Source organism: Schistocerca cancellata, chromosome 5 (genome assembly GCF_023864275.1).
Source record: "Schistocerca cancellata isolate TAMUIC-IGC-003103 chromosome 5, iqSchCanc2.1, whole genome shotgun sequence".
NCBI classification, from domain to species: Eukaryota; Metazoa; Arthropoda; class Insecta; order Orthoptera; family Acrididae; genus Schistocerca; species Schistocerca cancellata.
This window is the reverse complement of record NC_064630.1, coordinates 129,699,706-129,722,828: the sequence shown is the minus strand read 5'-3', so window position 1 is coordinate 129,722,828 and position 23,123 is coordinate 129,699,706. Positions and strand designations below refer to the sequence as shown.

General features: G+C 40.8%; 1 protein-coding gene across 1 annotated transcript in view; it reads right to left on the bottom strand.

Moving 5' to 3' along the window:
• The window catches only part of LOC126188034 (histone RNA hairpin-binding protein), a 70,132-nt gene that overhangs the window by 33,697 nt on the left and 13,312 nt on the right, over positions 1–23,123 (bottom strand). Inside the window, exon 2 of the mRNA XM_049929459.1 lies at positions 16,906–17,799. Coding sequence (XP_049785416.1) covers positions 16,906–17,777 — 872 coding nt within the window. The 5' untranslated portion in view covers positions 17,778–17,799. The remainder of the gene's footprint in view (positions 1–16,905; positions 17,800–23,123) is intronic.

Sequence of the window (23,123 nt, the reverse complement as noted above, 5' to 3'; positions counted from 1 at the left end):
TTGAAGTTTTTTACCAAGGAAAATTTGAAGTCAAAATTAAATCTAGGCAAAATGATGAAAATGGGGCAATATGAATAGCTTTCATGAAAAATCTTCCGGTACCTAATATTACCTCTAATGATGTATACTGCAAGTGACAACTGTCTTTTTTTACACGTTTAATGTGCATGTTTTCACTTCCAGAGAAGTATACTTTTATACCTATGATGAGACCATAGCCAAATATGGAGCTGACGAAGTGTTGTTTGACTTCTGCTTTTATATTCTGGGCTCTTCAGTTCCACATTTGCACTTCTTACCCTTGCCACAATAAAAATTGTGATTATTCACCTCATCCACGCTATGGTTCATAACTACAACAGATCTGAATCAATCAAAGTACCTTTCCCACTGGAGGGCACAGTACATGGAATGGGACAAAGATACGGGTTTCATAAATCAGAAAGCTCACATTTAATCAACCAGCAACTGGAATGAGCAAATGAAAAGATGCTGCATAAAACCAAGCCCCTTCAATGTCATCGAATGTTTCCAAGACAGGTTCAAGCAAAGAATACAGAAAGAAATGTCCAATGAAGGTAAGACAAATATGAGAAATGGAAGTTGCCTGAACTTTTTCCTACAACCACAACAGTCACACCACTTACAATGGCTCCCAGGAGCCCTACGTTATTGGTGGTGTTTACATTTTTCTACGACAAATAGCTATGTATAATGTAATACATTCTATAAAGTAAATAGACTGTGGTTGTTTTGTTTACAAACGTGTGCCTTGACAAATGCTTGCCTTGACTTTTCACCGTTAATTAACAGGACCCAATAACACATGACACTTCTAGAAAATATTAAAAAGTTGACCTTGATTCTTTACCCCTTGCACCTTTCACATTTAAGGGAAATATCCAAGCCTTGTTGAAATGCAAAACCTATTCAGAAGAATAATCTGTATGATGTCCTGAAACTGTATTGTTTCTAGGGATTGTATTTGATTATTCGATGTTGAATAAATATTATTATTATTATTATTATTATAAAATAGATGTGTCACACTCAGTTAAGAGTATGAAGCTGAAGAATTTTAGGAAATGTGTACGGGATTCATTAATCCAAAACTGTTTTTGTATCCTGGAAGTATTCTATAAGCATAGTTTTTAATTACAGATTAATTATATTACAACTGGAAGCCAAGATGAAGTACAACAATGTGTATTATAGATAGATTGATACCCACCATGTAGAGGAGACAAGTTGCAGACAGTCACAACGGAAAGATTGCTACATATTTAAGCTTTTGGCCAAAAGGCCTTCTTCTGAAATAGAAAATACACACATTCACACAAGCACCACTCACATTCATAGGTGCACTGTGTCTGACCGCTGCATATGTCTGTGTGTGTGTTCTACTTCAGAAGGAGGCCTTTTGGCCGAAAGCTTAAATGCATAGCAGCCTTTCCGTTGGGTGACTCAATGTCTCCTCTATGTCGTGAGTTGCAATCTACCCTTTTCAAAATATTGTTAGACTAATGATATATGTATTCATTGTTTATTTTTGCATGTGCATTTATAGACATTGCTTAAGCAAGCTTTATACTTGTGCAAATGTTTTGTTTTTAGGGAATAAAATCAAGTTACTTCTCTCATAATTTCTCGCACTGTCTATCTCTTCCATTTCAAGTATATCTATATGATGCCTTCTTCCTCGTATGCAAGCATAAACTCATGGGAACAACAGCACTTGTGAACACATTGCCTCACTGTTCACACAGTCTGCTACGCAACCACTTCTTTGTTTGGCAATTTGTGCTGTGTTGATTGTGATGAAATGTGACAGAAAAAGACGGAAGTGGCTGTGAATAAAATAGTTTCTTAATAAAAGAGGTACTATGTGCGAGAAATATAAAGTGACAGCTATGTATTATTTGCAAATTTCAGAAGAATATTGTGGCAAGATTTTGACTTTGTGCTTGGAAAACAGTGAGAGTATCTCTGATTGATATGCAACACTGCTATGCTTAATGTATTGTCTGCAGCTACAAGGCAGGCAATAATATTCTGTTATCTAATAACCAGCAACTGTCATACCCATTTGAGCTATTTATTTCACATTTTAAAACAAATGCATTTCAGTGATTATTCCTGAAACTGCAAAATACTTAAGGAATGTTCTTAAACAGGCATTTGGAGGTTGAATGGCTTTCATTGTATAATTTTATTTTAGACAAAAAATTGTTTTCAAAACTTCAACAAAAAATGATAATAGATTAACATCCACAGACATTACAAATTCGGGAATGGCACAAACCACTACAAATGATGTCTTGCTATCAAATGTGAATATTTTGCTTCCTCCTCCATTTCAATTTCTAATAGTCTGTTGAGCTGTTCCACCTGTGCCATCTTTTTCAGTTGTTCGGATGGCAGACTCCTCAACTATTATGCTGTAAGTCAGCAAAGCACGAATATTTGTCCACAGTTTTTACATGCAATTTACATAAATTTGTAGGCTGTTTCTTACGGTTGTCTGCTTTGAGCCTTATTTTATTCTTCGATATACTTCGCAGAGACTTTTTATTCTTAGTTTCTATTAAGTCAAGCACATAGTTAGAACTCAAGCCACTGCACCTCAAATTATTGTTCAAATAATTTGAAAGCAGACTTCCATATTACTTTTCTCTTTTTTTTTATCTCTACATGTTATACACTACTGGCCATTAAAACTGCTACACCACGGAGATGACGTGTTACAGACGCAAAATTTAACAGACAGGAAGAAGATGCTGTGATATGCAAATGATTAGCTTTTCAGAGCATTCACACCTACAACGTGCTGACATGACGAAAGTTCCCAAGCGATTTCTCATACAAAAACAGCAGTTGACTGGCGTTGCCAGGTGAAACGTTGTTGTGATGCCTCGTGTAAGGAGGAGAAATGTATACCATCACGTTTCCGACTTTGATAAGGGTCGGATTGTGGCCTATCGCAATTGCGGTTTATCGTATCACGACACTGCTGCTCGCTTTGGTCGAGATCCAATGACTGTTAGCAGAATATGGAATTGGTGGGTTAAGGAGGGTAATACAGAACACCGTGCTGGATCCCAACGGCCTCGTATCACTAGCAGTCAAGATGACAGGCATCTAATCCCCATGGCTGTAACGGATCGTACAGCCACGTCACAATCCCTGAGTCAACACATGGGGATGTTCGCAAGACAACAACCATCTGTACGAACAGTTCGACGACGTTTGCAGCAGCATTGACTATTAGCTCAGACCATGGCTGCAGTTACCCTTGACGCTGTATCACAGACAGGAGCGCCTGCGATGGTGTACTTGACGACGAACGTGGGTGCACGGATGGCGAAACATCATTTTTTCAGATGAATCCAGGTTCTGTTTACATCATCATGATGGTCGCATCTGTGTTTGGCGACATCGCGGTGAACGCACATTGGAAGCGTGTATTCGTCATCGCCATACTGGCGTATCATCCGGCGTGACGGTATGGGGTGCCACTGGTTACACGTCTCGGTCACCTCTTGTTCGCATTAACGGCACATTGAACAGTGGACGTTACATTTTAGATGTGTTACAACCTGTGGCTCTACCCTTTATTTGATCCCTGCAAAACCCTACATTTCAGCAGGATAATGCACGACCGCGTGTTGCAGGTCATGTACGGGCCTTTCTGGATACAGAAAATGTTCCGACTGCTGCCCTGGCCAGCACATTCACCAGATCTCTCACCAATTGAAAATGTCTGGTCAGTGGTGGCCGAGCAACTGGCTCGTCACAATACGCCAGTCAACTACTCTTGATGAACTGTGGTATCGTGTTGAAGCTGCATGGGCAGCTATCCCTGTACACGCCATCCAGGCTGTGTTTGACTCAATGCCCAGGCGTATCAAGGTACTGATTTCTCACGATCTATGCACCCTAATTACGTGAAAATGTAATCACATGTCAGTTATAGTATAATTTATTTACCCAATGAATATCCGTTTATCATGTGCATTTCTTCTTGGTGTAGCAATTTTAATGGCCAGTAGTGTAAATTAAAGCCCCCACCTCATTTTCTGTTTCCAAATTATGAATAACCTCAGGTATTATTGTAGGGATTTTGATATGGTTTTCATTAACAGATAGGCTGATTCATAAGAAAGGTTTATGTATATCACCACTTATTACAAACAAATCGTCTGGCCGTAGATAGTTAGTGCTACCCCGGTGAAGTCAGGGCAGGTCACTAGCCACCTCTGAATTTCAATGTACTTCCTTTAAGAGCCAACAGCCATCATTGCACATAATGCACCTTAAAATGTAACAACATAGAACACAATTTAACACACATGGCCACCAGCAGCCTGTCATCTGCTAAACAATGAAACACATTCCCACCAAATAAATGAAGTAATATGCCAAAAGGCCCACCTTCCATTTAAAACAATTTCTGTGTGCATACTTACAGTCCTATAATTGCTGTTTGTCTCAGTTGGGAAAGTCTCGTAACATATACGGTGGGGATTGGTCGGTTTAAAAGAGTGGAAGGGGGGGGGGGGGGGGGGGGGGGACCAAACTGCAAGGTCATCAATCTCTTGTTCCCAGTAAAATAATTACACAAGGGAAAGAAGAGAAAAGGAGACGTACAGTACAATAACAGGAGAAAGGAAGAACCAGAAGAATGACAGAAGGACAACCAACAACACTATGGACAATGTACAGGAAAAGAAAACCACAGAGAAAAGCAAGAAACAAGTGGAAGGGGTAAAAACAAGAGAGCAGATGACCATGGCTGGCTGAACACGAGTATAAAATGGAAAAGCCAGCCACTCTGCGACACATTAAAATATCCCCCCTAAAAGAATTAGAGTGGAGAACACAAAGGGAAGGACATGAACTAAAACTTATATAGAATGATAATACCCACCGTCATGTATAAAACGTACATCTAAAATAGCCGATGAGGCTTTGTCAGCTAAAATTAATGGCAACGAGTCCCGTAACTGAAGAGTCCGCCGCAGGACAGACAAAGGAGGACAACTCACCAAGATAAGGGCCACTGTCAGCCAGGTGCGGTACCTACACTGAGGTGGGTCATCATAGCCATGTGTCACCCAAGTGTGGCCAATGCAGAGCCGGCAGAGAACCACAGCATCCCTGCAAGAGGCCCGCATGGAGGACTGCCACAAATTTGCAGTCTCCTTAATGGCACGCAGTTTGTTGTGCGTGCTGAGGTTATGCCACTTTGTCTCCCAAAGCCGCAAAACCCAGCACCATAGTGCTGAACGCATGTCAATTGCAGAGAGGCCAATCTCCACAAGCGGTTTCCGTGTAGCCTGTTTGGCCAGCCTGTCAGCAAGTGCATTGGCTGGATTCCGACGTTACCTGGGGTCCAGACGAACACCACTGAACGACTGGACTGTTTCAGGGCATAGATGGACTCCTGGATGGTCGCTACCAAAGAAGGATGACGAGGGTAGCACTGGTTGATAAGCTTGTAGGCTGCTCAAGGAGTCAGTACATGACTCCCCAGGGCATGAACGGATGTGCTCAAGAGCATGAGATATATCCACCAGCTTAGCGACGAAAACACTGCAGCCAGCGGGCAAGGAATGCCGTTTAATATGTCCTCCATGGACATACACGAAGCTGACGTGAGCATCAGGCATCTACTCACTGGTGTAAACCACTTTGTGGCCTTGGTACATGTCAAGAATCGAGAGGAAGTGGCAGCGGAGAACCTTGGAGTTAACTGAATCCTTAGGGTCATGTGAAAGGTCCAGGCGAAGCCATGGTCTAGATGTACACCATGGAGGTGTATGTGAATGGACCTCAAGTATAGGTGGTAAAGTCAAGGTCTCCAGTTCGGAAAGAAGGGATCGGATACGAGCTGCAACTGGAAGCCCAGACCTGGGTCGCCGATGTGGAAGATGAACTGCCTCGTGTGGGAAAAGGAGACGGTGATTCGGATCCGCAGGAGATCTATGAACATGAGCAACATAACTGGCCAGCATTTGTGCACGCCTAACCTGCAACAGAGGAACTCTGGCCTCCACAAGGCCGCTGTTCACCAGACTTATCCCAAAAGCTCCTGCTGCTAGGTGAACGCCACAGTGGTTCACTGGGCCGAGTAAACGCAACGCTGAGGGCGCAGCCTAACCATAAACATGACTCCCATAGTCAAGGTGGGATTGAACAAGTGCCCTGCAGAGCTGCAGCAGCATAGAGCGATCTGTACCCCAGTTGGTGTTGCTTAGGCAGCAGAGAGCATTGAGGTGCTGACAGCACTTTTGCTTAAGCTGACGGTGAGGAAGCAAAGTCAATCAGGTGTCGAAAACCAGTCCTAAAAATCGATAAATCTCCACTACAGTGAGTGGATCGTCATTAAGGTAAAGTTCTGGTTCTGGATGAACGGTAAGACGCCAACAGAAGTGCATAACACACGACTTTGCGGCCGAAAACTGGGAACTACAGGCTAGAGTGCATGACTGCACCTTGTGGATGGCGCTCTATAGGTGCCGCTTAGCAACACCAGTACTGGTGGAGTAGTATGAAATGCAGTTGTCTGCACACAGAGAAGGTGAGAAGGAAGGCCCTACAGCTGTTGCTAGACCATTAATAGCCAATAAGAATAGAGCTACAACCAATACAGAGACCTGCAGGACGCCATTCTCCTGGTTATGGTAGGAACTATGGGAGGCACCAACTTGTACATGGAAAGTACGAAGCAACAGGAAATTTTGGATAAAAATCGGGAGTGGGCCTTGGAGACCCCACTCGTATAATGTCGCTAGGTCGTGTCATATCCTTTTCATAAATCAAAAAAGACAGCTACCAGGTGTTGGCATCTGGGAAAGGCTCTTCGGATGACGACTCAAGGGACACAAGATTATCGCTGGTAGTGAGACCCTGGCGGAAGCTGCTCTGACATGGAGCCAGTAGGCCACGTGACTCCAGGACCAAACCCAACCGCTGACAAACCATACGTTCCAGCAGCTTACCAAGAATGTTGGTGCTCAGCAAAGGGCTTCACAATTGCTTTGGCATCGGTACATAACATGCCATTTACGTTAACACTGGGAACACCTGTTTGGGTCTGGTACCCAAAAACACGTCTGATCTTTGCCCACGCTTGGGAAGGTGACTTATGGCACAATGGTCAACACATCTCTCTCCCAATGCTCTTGCTTCTGATGTTTGAGAAGTTGGCAAACACGGGCACAAAGCCGTTTAAAGGCTATGAGGTGCTCCAGGGAAGGGTGCCACAGTAGTGCTCACCGACACTCCTTAATTGATTCAGCGACTTCCAGCGACCACCATGGGACTGCCTTTCACCGGGGGGCACCCTAAAGAGCAAGGGATCGTGTTTTCTGCCACAGAAACAATTGTTGTAGTCACCTGCTCAACCAACACATCAATGTTACGGAGTGGGGGACATTCAACAGTGACAGCAGAGGTGAAAGTTTCCCAGTCTGCCTTGTTTAAAGCCCATCTGGGCAGGCGTCTGTGAGCAGTGACAGGAAGATGGGGAAGTGGTCACTACCACACAGGTCATCACGTGCTCTCCTGTGGATAGATGGGAGAAGTCCTGGGCTGCAAACTGATAAATCAGTGGCGAAGTAACTACCATGAGCCATACTGAAATGTGTGGCGAACCCAGTATTTAAGAGGCAGAGGTCGAACTGAGACAGTAAAGTTTCAACATCTCTGCCTCAGCCAGTAAGCACGGTGCCAACCCAAAAGGTGTTATGGGCGTTAAAATCTCCCAAAAGTTGGAAGAGTTTAGGGTGTTGATCAATCAGTGTCGCAATTCCACTGTAGGATGACGTAATCGTGTGACTGGGAAGGCATGGAACATTCAATGTGGCAGTTTACACCTCAGGGTCACCTGCTGCCACCGACTTATTGCCTGAGCAGTATATATCCATTGTGTCTGAGGGTCCGGAGATATCCAAATCCTAAGCGGACGCCAGAATCTCCACCTCATCTGCAGACGAAGAGGTTGTAGGTAGCGGTGGTGCGGGTGCCAGTGCAATTGCCTTGGTCTTGGGGACCTTATTTTTGGATTTCTCTTGCTGCTCCCTGGGTTTCCCTGGCTGGGAGGACTTCACTGATTCAGTCTCTGGGACTGAGAATGACTGTGAAGCCCTATGACCAGCTGCTTTTGGGCTCTTCAGCCACTGGCAGGTGTCATCTCTCCCACTAGCAGAAACCAGGGAAGGGAATGACTTAAGGGACCCATTTCTAGCGAGAGGAGCCAAAGAAGACTTATGCTTCTCTGGCTCAGAAGTGGGGACTGATATCCCTGATAGTTGGGGGGGGGGGGGGGAGGGGAGGGGGTTGCTCCTGATGTATGTGGCGCGGGAGAAACAGGGAGGGAAGTGTCACCCACCATCAAGGGGGTGGGTGTACGTCTTCTGGTTCTGAGAGGAGACAGGAATACGAGGAACCAAAGGGGCGACAACTGTTCTCGTAGCAGCAGCGGTGGTGGTCATAGCCACAGGATGTAGGTGCTCAAATTTCCTCTTAGCCTGTGTAGGTCAGTTGGTCCACAATCTTACATTCCATGATTTTCCTCTCTTTCTGTAAAATCCTGCAGTCTGGTGAACAATGTGAATGATGCTCTCCGCACATAACACAGATGGGAGGTGGCGCACATGGAGTATTGGGATGTGGTGGACGACCACAATCTCAACATGTCAAGCTGGAAGTACAGCAGGAAGACACATGGCCGAACTTCCAACACTTAAAGCACCGCATCGGGGGAGGTATATGTGACTTGACGTCACAGCGGTAGACCATCACCTTGACCTTCTCAGACAACGTGTCACCCTCGAAGGCCAAGATGAAGGCACCAGTGGCAACCTGATTACCCCTCGGACCCCGATGGACACGCCGAATGAAATTAACACCTCACCGCTCTAAATTGGCGCGCAGCTCGACCAAAAGAAGGTCCCTGTAGAATATAATACCCTGGACCATATTTAAGCTCTTATGGGGCGTGATGGTAACAGAAACATCCCCCAACTTGTCACAAGAGAGTAATGCCCGTGACTGGGCAGAGGATGCTGTTTTTATCAAGACTGACCCAGAGCGCATTTTGGACAAGCCCTCCACCTCCCCAAACTTGTCTTCTAAATGCTCCACAAAAATCTGAGGCTTCACGGACAGGAAAGATTCCCAATCAACTCTCGTACATACGAGGTACCGGGGTGAATAAGCTTCACTGCCATCCTTAGCCTGGCGCTCCTCCCATGGTGTGGCCAGGGAGGTGAACGATTTGGGGTAATTTCTTAGCATTGAAGTTAGACTTTGCCCGCTTAGAGACTGCTGGCACCGGACCACTAGCAAGAGATGACGTACTACACTTCATGGCGTGTCATCTGCCCTGATGCCACCCATTCCGACCAGGGACCCTCTCCACGGGCACCACCCAGCTGCAGCAAAGGCCACCTGGCAGAATGGCCATTGCCGGGAGTCCCGATGCCCCAGGGTGACGGGCATCTACTCCATAGCATATGTGGGAGTTAACGGTGCAGGCATCAGCAGAGCGATCCCTGAGTAGTCAGGCAGCTACAACCAACCAGGGTACATGGCGGCCCCACCGCAACGGACTGGCTACAGTGCTGGATACGAGGTGCAAAGAATTCCATGGTCATCGTCGGCGCAGAAAAGACACTGGATAGTGGGTGGAGTAAAACACACCCAGGAAGGTGTCCTTACACATGAGATGCGAGGATGAGCAGAACTGCAATGCCTCAATGAGCAATCTGGGGTAAAGATCTCAATGCATGACGGACACGAAGCACTATGTATGGCACCCTTCCCCAATTGGCTCGTTCTTTGGGAAAATTTTGAAAAATGGGGGTCAAACCCCACAGAGGACCATCACATAACGGCCGAAAGGTGTGAAACTCGTTTTAGTCGCCTCTTAAGACAGCCAGGAATACCTTGAGCCTATTCTAACCTCAGGGCCCACAGGGGGGCTGCGTGGGAAAAAAACTGCAACATTATAGTGTTATCTTTGCACAGTACTGCAGAAGGTGACATAAGTGTTAAGGTTTCATATTTTCCAGCCGTACTTTGTGGCAATTCTCTCAAGTGCCAATTTTTTGGGCTATTTTATTGTATGGTCTGACGCATTTGTTAAGATAATCTTTAAAACTGGTCTTCCAGAATAAGCTTGTAGCCAATGTCGAATCTGAACACACATTCTTTATTACTGCAATGCATCAGCTAAAGAGACAAAGGAATAATGCTGTAGCACCTATTTATTTTTCAACTGTTTTTCTAAACAAATCTTCATTTTATCTTCTTACATCCTCTAACAGACAGTTATGAATAGTTTTGTTCAATTCAACAATTTCAATTATGACCCTGTTCTGTTTTGATGAAAACTCTCCTCACTTCTTTAATAGTTACCTAACTCAATGGAGATTTCCAATCATGTGATGTTTTTGTATATACAAGTATCTATAAATCTCCGTAACTATTTACTAAAGTCTTATAATTAAAATATATGAATTCTGGTCTCACAAATTCATTCCTTTCCCAACTTTATATCTTTCTTTCTGTCTGTTACTTGTCAGTGATCACAGTTGGTAGCCCTGTGCCTGCTATACGGACGTCTGAGTCACAGCTCTCGTACAAGATAAGTAATTTAAGTATAAACTAATTTATTACGTTAATTATAGTGCTCTTCAAGCATACCATTAAAGGTTTTTGTCTTACTCGCGTATTTTCACAGTAATCACATAAAGTTCATTTTGTTTACATATCGCGGCCAGGCCGAACTTTTGAGCTTTCAGATGAAACTTCATACCACAATTTTAAACCATTGTTTACATTGTCGCGAGTAGGCCTAATTTTTCGTACAGGTATTTTCATTGTTTTCTGGTAACTTAATCGTCTTTCTGTCACTAAAATCGATTTGTACCATGAGTGTAAAGTGCCTCACGTGCCGTATAATCGTTAGCTCCGGGGTCTGGTGTGATGGATGTAGTAACTTTTTTCATTGGGGCGATTGTAGTGGCGTGGGAATTGGGAAAATGAGCGAGACTCATCAGTGGTTCTGTAGGCTATGCAGTAGAGATAGAAAGATTTTGGAATAGGAGGGGAAAATTGCTGCCCTTCAGGCTGAGTTAGATGAAGCTAGGCGAGAACTGGGCAGGTTAAGGGGGGAGAAGGGTAAACAGGGGTGGGAAGTGGCAACAGGCATAAAGAACAGGCCAAGAAATTCTTCTGACAGCTTTATTATTAATGTACAAAATAGGTTTGACCTGTTGCCTCAGTCAGAAACTGATGAAACTCTCACAGAAGTAGATGTAAACAGGACTCAACAAGCTTTCAGCAGCAAATTGAATAAGAAGGTAGGGAAGTCTGCAAAGAGAAAGTAGCTCACATGCTAGGGGTGTGGGCCAATTTCTGCAGGATGAATTAGAGTCAGAATACCAGGTCACAAGTTTTTTCAAACCTAGTGCTGGACTGGGGCAGGTTACAGAGGATTTAGGTTCACTATGTAGAGGCTTTACTAAGGAAGATACCGTGGTTATTGTGGGTGGGCCGGGCAACAGTATTGACAGAGATCCAGGGTACAGCATAGAGTGTGACCTGGCACAGATTGCATTAACATCGAGTCATACCAGTGTTGGGTTTGTGTCGGTTCTGGAGTGCCACGACCAGCCTCATTCGAGCTCTTCTGTCAGGAGAGTTAATTTGGAGTTGGAACGGCTACTTGGATCTGGTGCAGGGTCACACATTGGTGTGGTTCCTGTTGATTTACCCTGTAGGTGGGACTATACTAGACATGGCCTACACCTCAACAAGAAAGGGAAGGGTAAACTGGCTGGGCTGATAGCAGGAAATTTAAATGGGGGAGGAACTACAACTCATGGTGGAACCTCCTTTTTAGTGTAAGATCAGTGTCCAGTGGGAAATTCAGCCAGGCATGTACTAAAGATGTTAAAAAAGTTCAAAATACTCACAAAAGTAAAGTGAAAAATAATGTTAATATATTTCATCAAAATATTGGGGGATTGAAGAATAAAATGGATGAGCTTCTGCTTTGTTTAGAAGATATAGAAACTGAGAATGTAATAGGTGTACTATGCCTGTCTGAGGATCACTTTGTCACTGATATGCAAAAGGTTAGCATCAATGGGTACAAATTAGCTGCACATGTAAGTAGAGATAATATGATGAGAGGAGGGGTTGCCATATATGTCAAAAGCTTCCACAGTGTAAAAAATTTAGAAACTACAAAATTTTGTGTAGAGCAACATATGGAAGCATGTGCCACTGAACTAAAACTAAATGACGGCACTTTCATAATTGTAACAGTGTATAGGCCCCGCTCAGGGAATTTCCAGCTATTTCTAGAAAACTTGGATGCGTTGTTGTGCTATCTGTCAGACAGGGGGAAGCAAATTATCATTTGTGGGGATTTCAATGTTGATTCCCTGAAAGAGTGTAATAGGAAGAATGACCTTGTAGTATTACTCAGTTCTTTCAATTTGAGCTCCATCATTGATTTTCCTACTTGGATAACAAAGAACAGCAGGACATTGATAGATAACTTTTTTATAGACCAAGATAAGTTTAAGGACAATGGTCTTTCAGATCATGGTGCACAGCTAGTTACAGTACATGACATAGCTCCATGCAGTATATCAACTCAGAATTTCAAAGCAGTGCGTTCAATTAACAATATAAAAATTTCAAACTTTAGGGAAAGCCTAAAGCAGCTAGACTGGGATGAAGTGTATACGGAACCCGATGCAAACTTGAAATATAACTTATTTCACGATACATTTTTAAGGGTATTTGAAAATTGTTTTCCCAAGAAAATGGTTAAACATAATTCCAAGAAAACATATAAAAAACCTTGGCTAACTAAAGGAATAAGAACATCTTGCAACCATAAAAGAGAACTGTATCTAACAGCAAGAGGGAGTACTGACCCCAAAATTGTTCAATATTATAAAAACTATTGTGCGGTACTAAGAAAAGTTAATAAAAAGTCCAGAAGCATGTGTATCATGTCTGAGATCAGAAACTCTGATAATAAAATTAAAGCAATTTCGAATATTATTGAAAGGAAAACAGGGCAACCAAGAGCACAGGAAGACTTTAGTGCCATAAAACTGAATGACAAGTGTACTAACAAACAATCAGAAATTGAAAATATTTTCAATAATCATTTTTTAAATGTTGTGGAGAAAATAGGATCTAGATCTTCACAAGAAGAGGCAAGGCTTCTAATAGAACAGGCCATACCTGTGCAGTTTAAAACTACTGTATTTCCACCAACCTCTCACTCTGAAATCAGTAAAATTATAAACTCACTGAAAAGTAAAAGCTCCTACGAAATTGATGGCATTTCCAGCAAGATACTTAAAGCTTGTTCCCCACAGATAAGTAGGATTCTCAGCCATGTATGTAATAGCTCTTTGGAGCAGGGTGTTTTCCCCGATAGACTGAAATATGCCACTGTAAAACCATTGCATAAAAAGGGGGATACGTCGGATGTCAACAACTATCGCCCAATCTCTCTTCTGACAGCTCTATCAAAAATTTTTGAGAAAGTAATGTATTCAAGAGCAGCCTCCCATATTTGTAAAAATAAAGTACTAACAAAATGTCAATTTGGTTTTCAGAAAGGCTTTTCAACAGAAAATGCTATATACGCTTTCACTGATCAAATATTAAATGCTCTGAATAACCGGACATCACCCATTGGTATTTTTTGTGATCTCTCAAAGGCCTTTGATTGTGTAAATCATGGAATTCTTTTAGATAAGCTAAATCATTATGGTTTGAGGGGGGCAGCGCACAAATGGTTTAATTCATACTTAACTGGAAGAATGCAGAAAGTTGAAATAAGTGGTTCATGTAATGTTAAAACAACAGCTGACTCCTCAAACTGGAGGGCTATCAAGTATGGGGTCCCACAGAGTTCGGTCTTAGGTCCTTTACTGTTCTTGATATACATTAATGACTTACCATTCCACATTGATGAAGATGCAAAGTTAGTTCTTTTTGCTGATGATACAAGTATAGTAATAACATCCAAAAACCAAGAACTAAGTGACTTAATTGTAAATGATGTTTTTCACAAAATTATTAAGTGGTTCTCAGCAAATGGACTCTAAATTTTGATAAAACACAGTATATACAGTTCCATACAGTAAATGGCACAACTCCAGTAATAAATATAGACTTTGAACAGAAGTCTGTAGCTAAGGTAGAATTTTCAAAATTTTTAGGTGTGTCCATTGATGAGAGGTTAAACTGGAAGCAACACATTGATGGTCTGCTGCAATGTCTGAGTTCAGCTACATATGCTATTAGGGTTATTGCAAATTTTGGTGATAAGAATCTCAGTAAATTAGCTTACTATGCCTACTTTCATTCACTGCTTTCGTATGGCATCATATTCTGGGGCAATTCATCGTTGAGTAGAAAAGTATTCATTGCTCAAAAACATGTAATCAGAATAATTGCTGGAGCCCACCCACGGTCATCCTGCAGACATCTATTTAATTATCTAGGGATCCTCACAGTATATAGATTCACTTATGAAATTAGTTGTTAATAATCCAACCCAGTTCAAAAGTAATAGCAGTGTGCATAGCTATAACACCAGGAGAAAGGTTGATCTTCACTATGCAGGGTTAAATCTGACTTTGGCACAGAAAGGGGTAAATTATGCTGCCACAAAAGTCTTTGGTCACCTACTAAACACCATCAAAAGCCTGGCAGATAGTCAACCAACATTTAAAAATAAATTAAAAGAATTTCTAGATGACAACTCCTTCTACTCATTGGCTAAATTTTTAGATATAAATTAAGGGAGGGGGGGAAAAACCAACTTAAACATTTATGTCATGCAATATTTTGTGTAATGTAATATCTTGTACAGACATCTTTTATTAACCTGACACATTCCACATCATTACGAAGTGTCGTATTCATGATCTATGGAACAAGTATTAATCTAATCTAATCTGCAATTTGAAAGTAGTTTAGGACCATCCTGTAATACTTCTTTATTGTATGATAAAATCAGTTGCTTATTTAGGTGCCTGTGTTTGCCAAGTCTATTTTTTTTCTTCTAGAACAATTTCTATATCTACATGGATGCTCTGCAAATCACACTTCCGTGCCTGGAAGAATGTTCATTGAAACAGCCTCACAGTAATTCTCAATTATTTCAATCTCGAACAGCACACGGATAAAACGAACACCTGTATCTTTCTGTGTAACCTCCGATTTCCCTTATTTTATTATGATGATCGCTTCTCCCTGTGTAGGTTGGTGTCAACAAAATATTTTCACATTCGGAGGAGAAAGATGACGACTGAAATTTCGTGAGAAGATTCTGCCTGAAAGAAAAATGATGTCGACCCCAAATTATGTATCATGTCAGTGAGACTCTCTTGTTTGTTAAAGTAAAACATGCTCTTCATGGCAAATTCTGAGATCTTGGGAAAATAGCATCATTTCTGTTTTCACACCTTTTTTTCCAATGAGGAATCATTCTTTAGTTTTTGTTCCGTTACTGTATTCGAAAACCCCTTTACTGTCTTGCAATGGGATCAGCTGTTATTTACCAGTTCCTGATAACTACATTATCAAAATTATAACATCTTGTTGCATTGACCTGAATTAATTCCCTAGAATATCATTTATTCAGTCTTTAAACAAGTCCTGTTATTATGCTGAAGATTCCTTCCATATATGTGACATTAATTTTAGTTTTCTCCAAATACAATATAGCCTGCACATTAGTTTCCTCCTTGTTCAGTTCTTTTGTAATAAAAAAGATCTAATTTTAATTACATTCTGCTCTACTATTCCCTCCATGATTATAACTATACTACATTCTTTTTCATATTATCTTAATACTTTCTCAATTCAAGTAACACATCTTCAAATGCTAAAATTCTACAACTTACTGCGGAAAAAAATGAGCAATTAAAAAAAAAAAAAAGGAACAAGGTGTGTTTCTAGGAGTCAAGTTATTGTTTATTCAGCCAAACTTAAGAACAGCGAGGAGGGTGTGGTAATTGTTGGGTGTGCCTAACGGCTTCTAAGGCACTACTGAAGTTTCAATCTCCGAATCTCAATAAATTTTCTCTTGGGCTGGAATCCAAATTTCACAGGAACTAGCAAATGGAAGGAGGGCCAACGACAAGCCTATCCAAGATGCACTTCTCTACCATAGTTCCTAGTGTTTGGTGAGAAATGTGAACAGCACTAAACCCTGTCTGGGCTAAGCTCACAGCAATCTCTATCAAAAACGAATTCTTGTAAATGTCACAGCATAGGATCGATACAATCAATTTTCTTGTTTATCACTTGATAGCATAGACCTCTGTTAACAGTGTCACTTAGCAGTGTGTCAGCATATCATGCTTAAAATGTTGCAGACACTGACTCACCACACTATGATATATATGGTTGATTAATGAGCAGTACATCTATATTTATTCCTCACTAAGCAGTGCTACAAACTGATTACTTTATGGGTAATTGGGGCCTGAAGAGAAGGGCTCTACCAACAGTTCTTAGAATTAAATTTTTACAGCCAGAATCATATTTCAGAGGGTCCCCTCCCCAATACTGGAAATGGACTATAACATGATGAAGTGGTATCTGTGTTCCTGATTAGTAAGTGTTCAAAAATTTTACTTAATGTGTTACACGCATTCAGTCATAACTGAAAAGTATTTGAAAGCACTCAAAACCTTTTAGGCACTAATGCCTTAAACTTTTTTTTTGGTACGTAAATGGTGCTGTTACTTTCGAATGGTTTTTAGCATAATATATGGATGTGGAACAGATTTAACAGGAAATTATTAATAAAAGTAACTAAATTAAACCAAAGAAATTATTACCACCAACCTGCAAGAATATTTCCTCCTGTTGTTTCCTACATTGGACGAACTTTTCCTTTTACGAGTATTTCTATTTTTCCTTGGTGAAGTCTGTGTGCTAGTTGAAACATGTCTTGTATCATCCATCTTATCAGAAGCTTTATGATCACCATTAACCATTGTTTCTGGGTGTACAAATGTGTGTGTTTCAGTTTCCTTAGCGACACTATTTGCACTGCTCTCTACAATGAGACTGTCTTTACATTTCATAACAACATTATCTTTTACAGAATCACTAATGCCAACTTTTACAAAATTGCTAACCCTGTCTTTTACGGAATCACTGTTTTCCTCTTGTACATTAAACAGCTCATTTTCCATGAGATCCAGTTCTTTTGAAATTCGATCATTATCATCATCAATTTCCTCAACTTCACTTTTTATCTTTATAGTACACACATTTGTCTCTTGCTTGACACCAGCAACTGAAGCATCCCCATTACATCTAATGTGAGTGCCTGGCTCAGTCTTGATTTTATCATTTGGCAAAATAGCTTTTGTAGACAACTCATGGGTTGAAGAAGCTTCCATTTCTGTTTTCACTTTAATATCGGAAACTTCAAGTTTTCCCTTCAATTCCGTTCTGGAATGCTCTTGTACATCCAAACAGCTTTCTTCATGCAGCTTTTGTTCTTCACTTTTCTTAGTCACCTCATCAGCATAAAAACTTTCTTTCTTAGCTTCTAGCCTTTCTCCCATGTTATCCAAGTCGTCCTCAGCTAGAAGCCTCTCTTCCTCAGCTAATTCTTTATCCCGAGATTGTATTTCTTCTCCTGAGGTTTCTTCCTCTTCCTCCATTAACTCAACCCAGCTTTTGCCTGTAATATATTCTTTGGCCATTTTTGGAGGTGAATGACTGTTTCTGAAAAGAAAGATAAATCAAAATTCTTAAAGCATAACACAATACTTTCATTACAGACTGAACAGGTAGAATGATAAAGACTTTAAAAGTCCATAATGATCACAATACATACTTATCAGGAAAACGTATCTCCCAATGTATCTTAAAACAAAACACAATTACAGCCATTAACATGTAGGTGAGTGTTGTTATTTTAAAAAGTAACTTAAGTGGTAAATGAATATCAAATTTTTATTTAATTTCAGCAATCTCCCAGACCATGTGACAGATACTGTCAAAAGTACACTTAATGGCACAAAAATAGGCCAGAGAATATTGCTGCCCCAATTGAAGTCCAGTCCAATACAGCAAAATTTACAATGGGGCACCAAGAAGAGGTAATAGTTCTTGAATATTACACATAATTTGCCTGTCACTATTCTACAGATACTGAACTGAGGTGGCAAGTGTGTGTGGTAATTTGTCTGTTGCTAGTGGCCTACAGCTGTATGTTCAACATCCAAGCTTTCGATAGTGCCATCTTGACTACTGGTTACAGTACCTCTCATCCCTTTTTGTGTACAAAGATAAACTTCCTTCTGATTACACAACTGCACATCTATGATGTTCTTACACATCTGCATCAAACACAACCACTGGATACAATGACATCCAATTAACATCTCACAGCATATGTGGTGATGATTATTTGGTTATACAGCAGTTATTTCAACTCATTTCCAGAATGAGTGGATCAGTATTAAACGTGTACGTAGATAGTGAGTCAAGTAAGACTCAACACCTCTTCCTGTTCACTAACAGTGCAAGATGTCAAAGCAAGGTTTTTTAGCAAATGATAGTATGCAGAAGGGCGTGTAATTTTGTTGCTATTTAACCATTTAAACTCTTGAATCAACTGTGATATCAAAGTACATATATATTTTTTTAATCAATCAATATACTACATTAAAGCACTCAATCTCTTATAAAAGACGATCAAAGTGATTATAACTTGTTCATGTTGGTGTTGGAACTTTCTGCAAAAATATCTAAGAAATGTACCAAAACTGAAAAGAATGGCAACAAACTGCACTCTAGCCCTATTTTTTTATCCCACCGAAAATGAATGGGTCAAGATAAATAGATGGTGCAAGAATAATAACAAGACCCGATGACATAATCCTGAGAAGATCTATGGAATTTCATCCCAACTGCCCACCAAATGGCAAAAAAAGAGTGACTTTATTTCTATGTCTCAGACTGTTTCATACATGATTCAAATGGACAGTGAAGTTGAAGACCGTTAAATGACATATTAAGAACTGAATAATGACATGCTATTCCCATTTGTTTGTTTATTCATCCAGGGATCATCTTACAATGATACTGGTGACACTGTAATACAATGAAAATTAATAACTGAAGAACACGCATACATACAGTATATATAAATATGCTTTGTAAAGATAGGATAGATGGTCGGCCTTTATGATGGAACTGTCATAGCATTTGTCTGGCATGATTTACGAAAACCACAGAAAACCTAAATCAGGATGGCCAGACAGTTTAAATGCCAACCTCACAAATATATCGCATTCGGGAGGACGATGGTTCAATCCCGCGTCCGGCCATCCTGATTTAGGTTTTCCGTGATTTCCCTAAATCGCTCTAGGCAAATGCCGGGATGGTTCCTCTGTAAGGGCACGGCCGACTTCCTTCCCCATCCTTCCCTAATCCGATGAGACCGATGACCACGCTGTCTGGTCTCCTTCCCCAAACCAACCAACCAACCTCACAAATATGAAGTCATTGCTTCATTTGGTAGGAATCTATAGTACAATGTTCTTTGATTTACACACAACCTGCTCGAGACAACTTGTAACATGAAACACAGTTTTGCTCTTCATTACCGAACACCAACGGGTGAGTCCTGAGACATGAACATGCTGCTATGCCACATTAACTAATTCTACTCTGCTTAGAAAACTGATTCCATCCCTCTGCGCGTGTTCACATCCTCCCCTCCATCCATCTGAATGTTTGAATCAGCATCCCCCTGATGAGAGAGATGATGAACTCATGAGAATTACAAGGGATTACTATCATGGCACATGATTTTCTTGTGAAAGCAGTAAACAGTGATCATAAAGCATAATGTGACAAGGTGTTGTAGTTATATCCTTTCATTACTAACAAATACTCTGAGTCCTCTAAGCAATCTTTAACTTTGTTGTATGCAGTACTTACGAAGAATATTTTAGCCGCCTTTTTAAACACATGTATTCTAGTAACTTTTTTCATCTTCTTGGGCAGTTTATTGTAAGAAATTTTTGAGAACACTTCTTGTGGATGGGTTCAAATGGCTCTGAGAACTATGGGACTTGACATCTGAGGTCATCAGTCCCCTAGAACTTAGAACTAGTTAAACCTAACTAACCTAAGGACACCACACACATCCATGCCCGAGGCAGGATTCGAACCTGCGACCGTAGCGGTCACGTGGTTCCAGACTGAAGTGCCTAGAGCCGCTCGGTCACACCGGCCGGCACTTCTTGTGGAGAACAACAGCCTGGCAAAAAGTAAATTAAAAATGAGGACAGTCTCGGCCACAAAAACATTTACTTTGTGGTAACCAGCTTCGGTCAGTTTTTGAAATTCTTCAGACCTCATACCACGATGGCAGGCAGTGGCAGTGAGTGGAGCTGTTGTTATAACTTGACAAGAGTCAACTGATGTTTTTATTGCACGTTTGTGTCATTAAAAAATTGTGTGTGTTTTGTGCCTTCAGTGCCCGGAAGAGACTTTCACAACTTAGAACTGAGTGTATATAGGAATATTGGCTGTTACAAACTTATGATAGAATGCTAGGAACAAAACACACTGATGACATTATTTTTGCCAGTACATTTGTTTGTTCATTCCTTATTAACTGACAATATTCATCTTTAAAAGCTTTATGTTTGTCACACAACCTAGAGGTTTATCATGTATGCCTATTGCAGTAGAACTGTATTCCAGTTTCATGCCGAAGTGCATACGGTTTGTTTTCTTAGTGTTCAATGTTAATTTATTACATGCTGCCCATCATGAACATCCTTGAGGGTTTTATTTGCTTTTCCTCATAGGAGTTCTGGTATTTTATCAGTGACTATGGTGTCACTGTCATCAGTAAAAAGAACTTTTCCCCTGTTTATTATAACTCCCTGGAAAGTCGTTGACATATATTAAGAACGGAAGTAGACCCAATACACTATCCTGAGGGTAAAAAATATCTTCACAAAAATTGTGAAACTTTTATCTGTTCTTTTCATACCTGCTGTAGATAAAATAAAACAGCACAATAACACCAACATTTTAACTATATCAATATATTTACTAAACAGCCAAGTAACACCCTTCTAACCTCCTGGTCTAACAGCTGTTCTGTTCTCAATTTCAATTGTTCCACTGGACTCAGTAATCAAAAACATCAGATGGTCACTTTTTAGAGCACTGCACTAAATCCTGTAAACTGATTATCCCTTACATACCATCATAGCATTACACTACACATAGTAAATATTTCAGACTTTGAACAAATTTTCTGCTGCCAAAAAAGTGCTTCCATTAATGGATTAAATGGGTAACAAATGTGAAAGGATATCCAGTTGCTTAGAATCAATAAAACCGTGAAAAATGCAATATTAAGTTCCACCACTTACATGTTAAAAACAACATATACACTATGAGATAAACACAATTAGTTTAACATAGAAATCTAATTTAAAAACAAACATAAGAAGAACAGGAAAGGCAGCTACTGGGATCACCCAAAGAGATGCACAAGAAAGTTTTTCTTTTTTATTTTTCAGGTGAAGTGTATATAGAGAAAAATTAGCAATTATTTGCCAGATCATGAGGCACAAATATTAATGGGAAAGAATAACATCAGGAATAACATCAGTCATGTCCCAATATGGTAAATGCTGTATTAATGTGGTTGCTGTGGTCTTGAGTTCAAAGACTGGTTTGATGCAACTCTTCTTATGGGTCGCGCGCAAGCCTTCATCTCTGGTTAACAACTGTAACCTACTTCCACTTGAAACTGCCCCCTTGACCTCTCCCCACAATTTTTACTCTGAACACTTCCCTCCATTACCAGTACCATTCCTTTGCACCTCAAGAGGTATCCTACCAATGTACCCTTCTCTTAGTCAATCTGTGCCATAAATTTCATTTTATCCCAATTTGATTGGATGCATCCTCACTCATTACTTGATCTAACCATCTCACCTTCAGCATTCTTCTGTAGTTCCACAAAGATTATATGTCTACTTATCTGAAATGTCGTCCATGTTGCACTTCTGTACAAGGCCTTACTCCGGACAAATAACTTCAGAAAATGATTTCTAACCCCTAAATTTATATAAAATGTTTGAAATTCCTCTTTTTCAGAAGTGCTGTCCCCTATATTTTGAGCATCATCAGTTACTTTGCCGTCCAAATAGCAAAACTCATCTATCACTTTCAGTGTCTCCCATTTCCTATTCTTAATTCCTTAACCAGTACCAGATTTAATTCCACTACATTTCATTACTATTGTTGATGTTCATCTTGTAACCTCTTTTCAAGATAATTTCCATTCCATTCAGCTGCTCTATTAAGTTTTTTGTCGTCTCTGACAATAACAATGTCCCTATATTTCAATTCCCTTTCTTAATTTCTCGTCGTTTTTCTCCACAGCTTGTTCAATGTACAGATTGAACAACACTGGGTATGGGCAACAAAACTGTCGCCCTTTCTTCTCAACTTCTGCTTCCCTTTTAAGTTTTTCGATTGTTATAACTGCAGTCTGGTTTCCGTAAAAGTTGTAAATAACTTTCCACTAAGCTATGTTGTCAGTTGTGAAAGATATATCAGTGTAGAAAGTTACTGTTCCACACACCTCTCTTTTTGTGGGTAAAATCAAACAATGGAAAGTCCTGGTTGGAATATCAACAATTGCTAGTCACTATAAAAATGACACAGTGAGTTGTAGACAGGCACAATGAAAAGACTGTTCACACTACGCTTTTGGCCAATGCATTCCTCAGAAAAGAAAGGAATCCCTGTTTCCTGCTCCTCTGGCCAGGCTGCGAAATCCTGAGTGGGGCAGGGAAGGGGGAGAGATACCAGGGTACGGGTGGGGAGAAGAGCAACATCTGGCGGAGCGTGCAGGAACTGGGAGGCAGGAGAAGCCTGCCAGGCACAGTGTCGGCAGGTGTTGGAGAGGGGCAGAGGGGGGAGGGAGCAGGGAAGGAGAGGAGCAGAGAGGGGAAAAGACTGGTGGGTGTGTGGCAGAGAGCAGTGCACAATGAGAGTGAGGG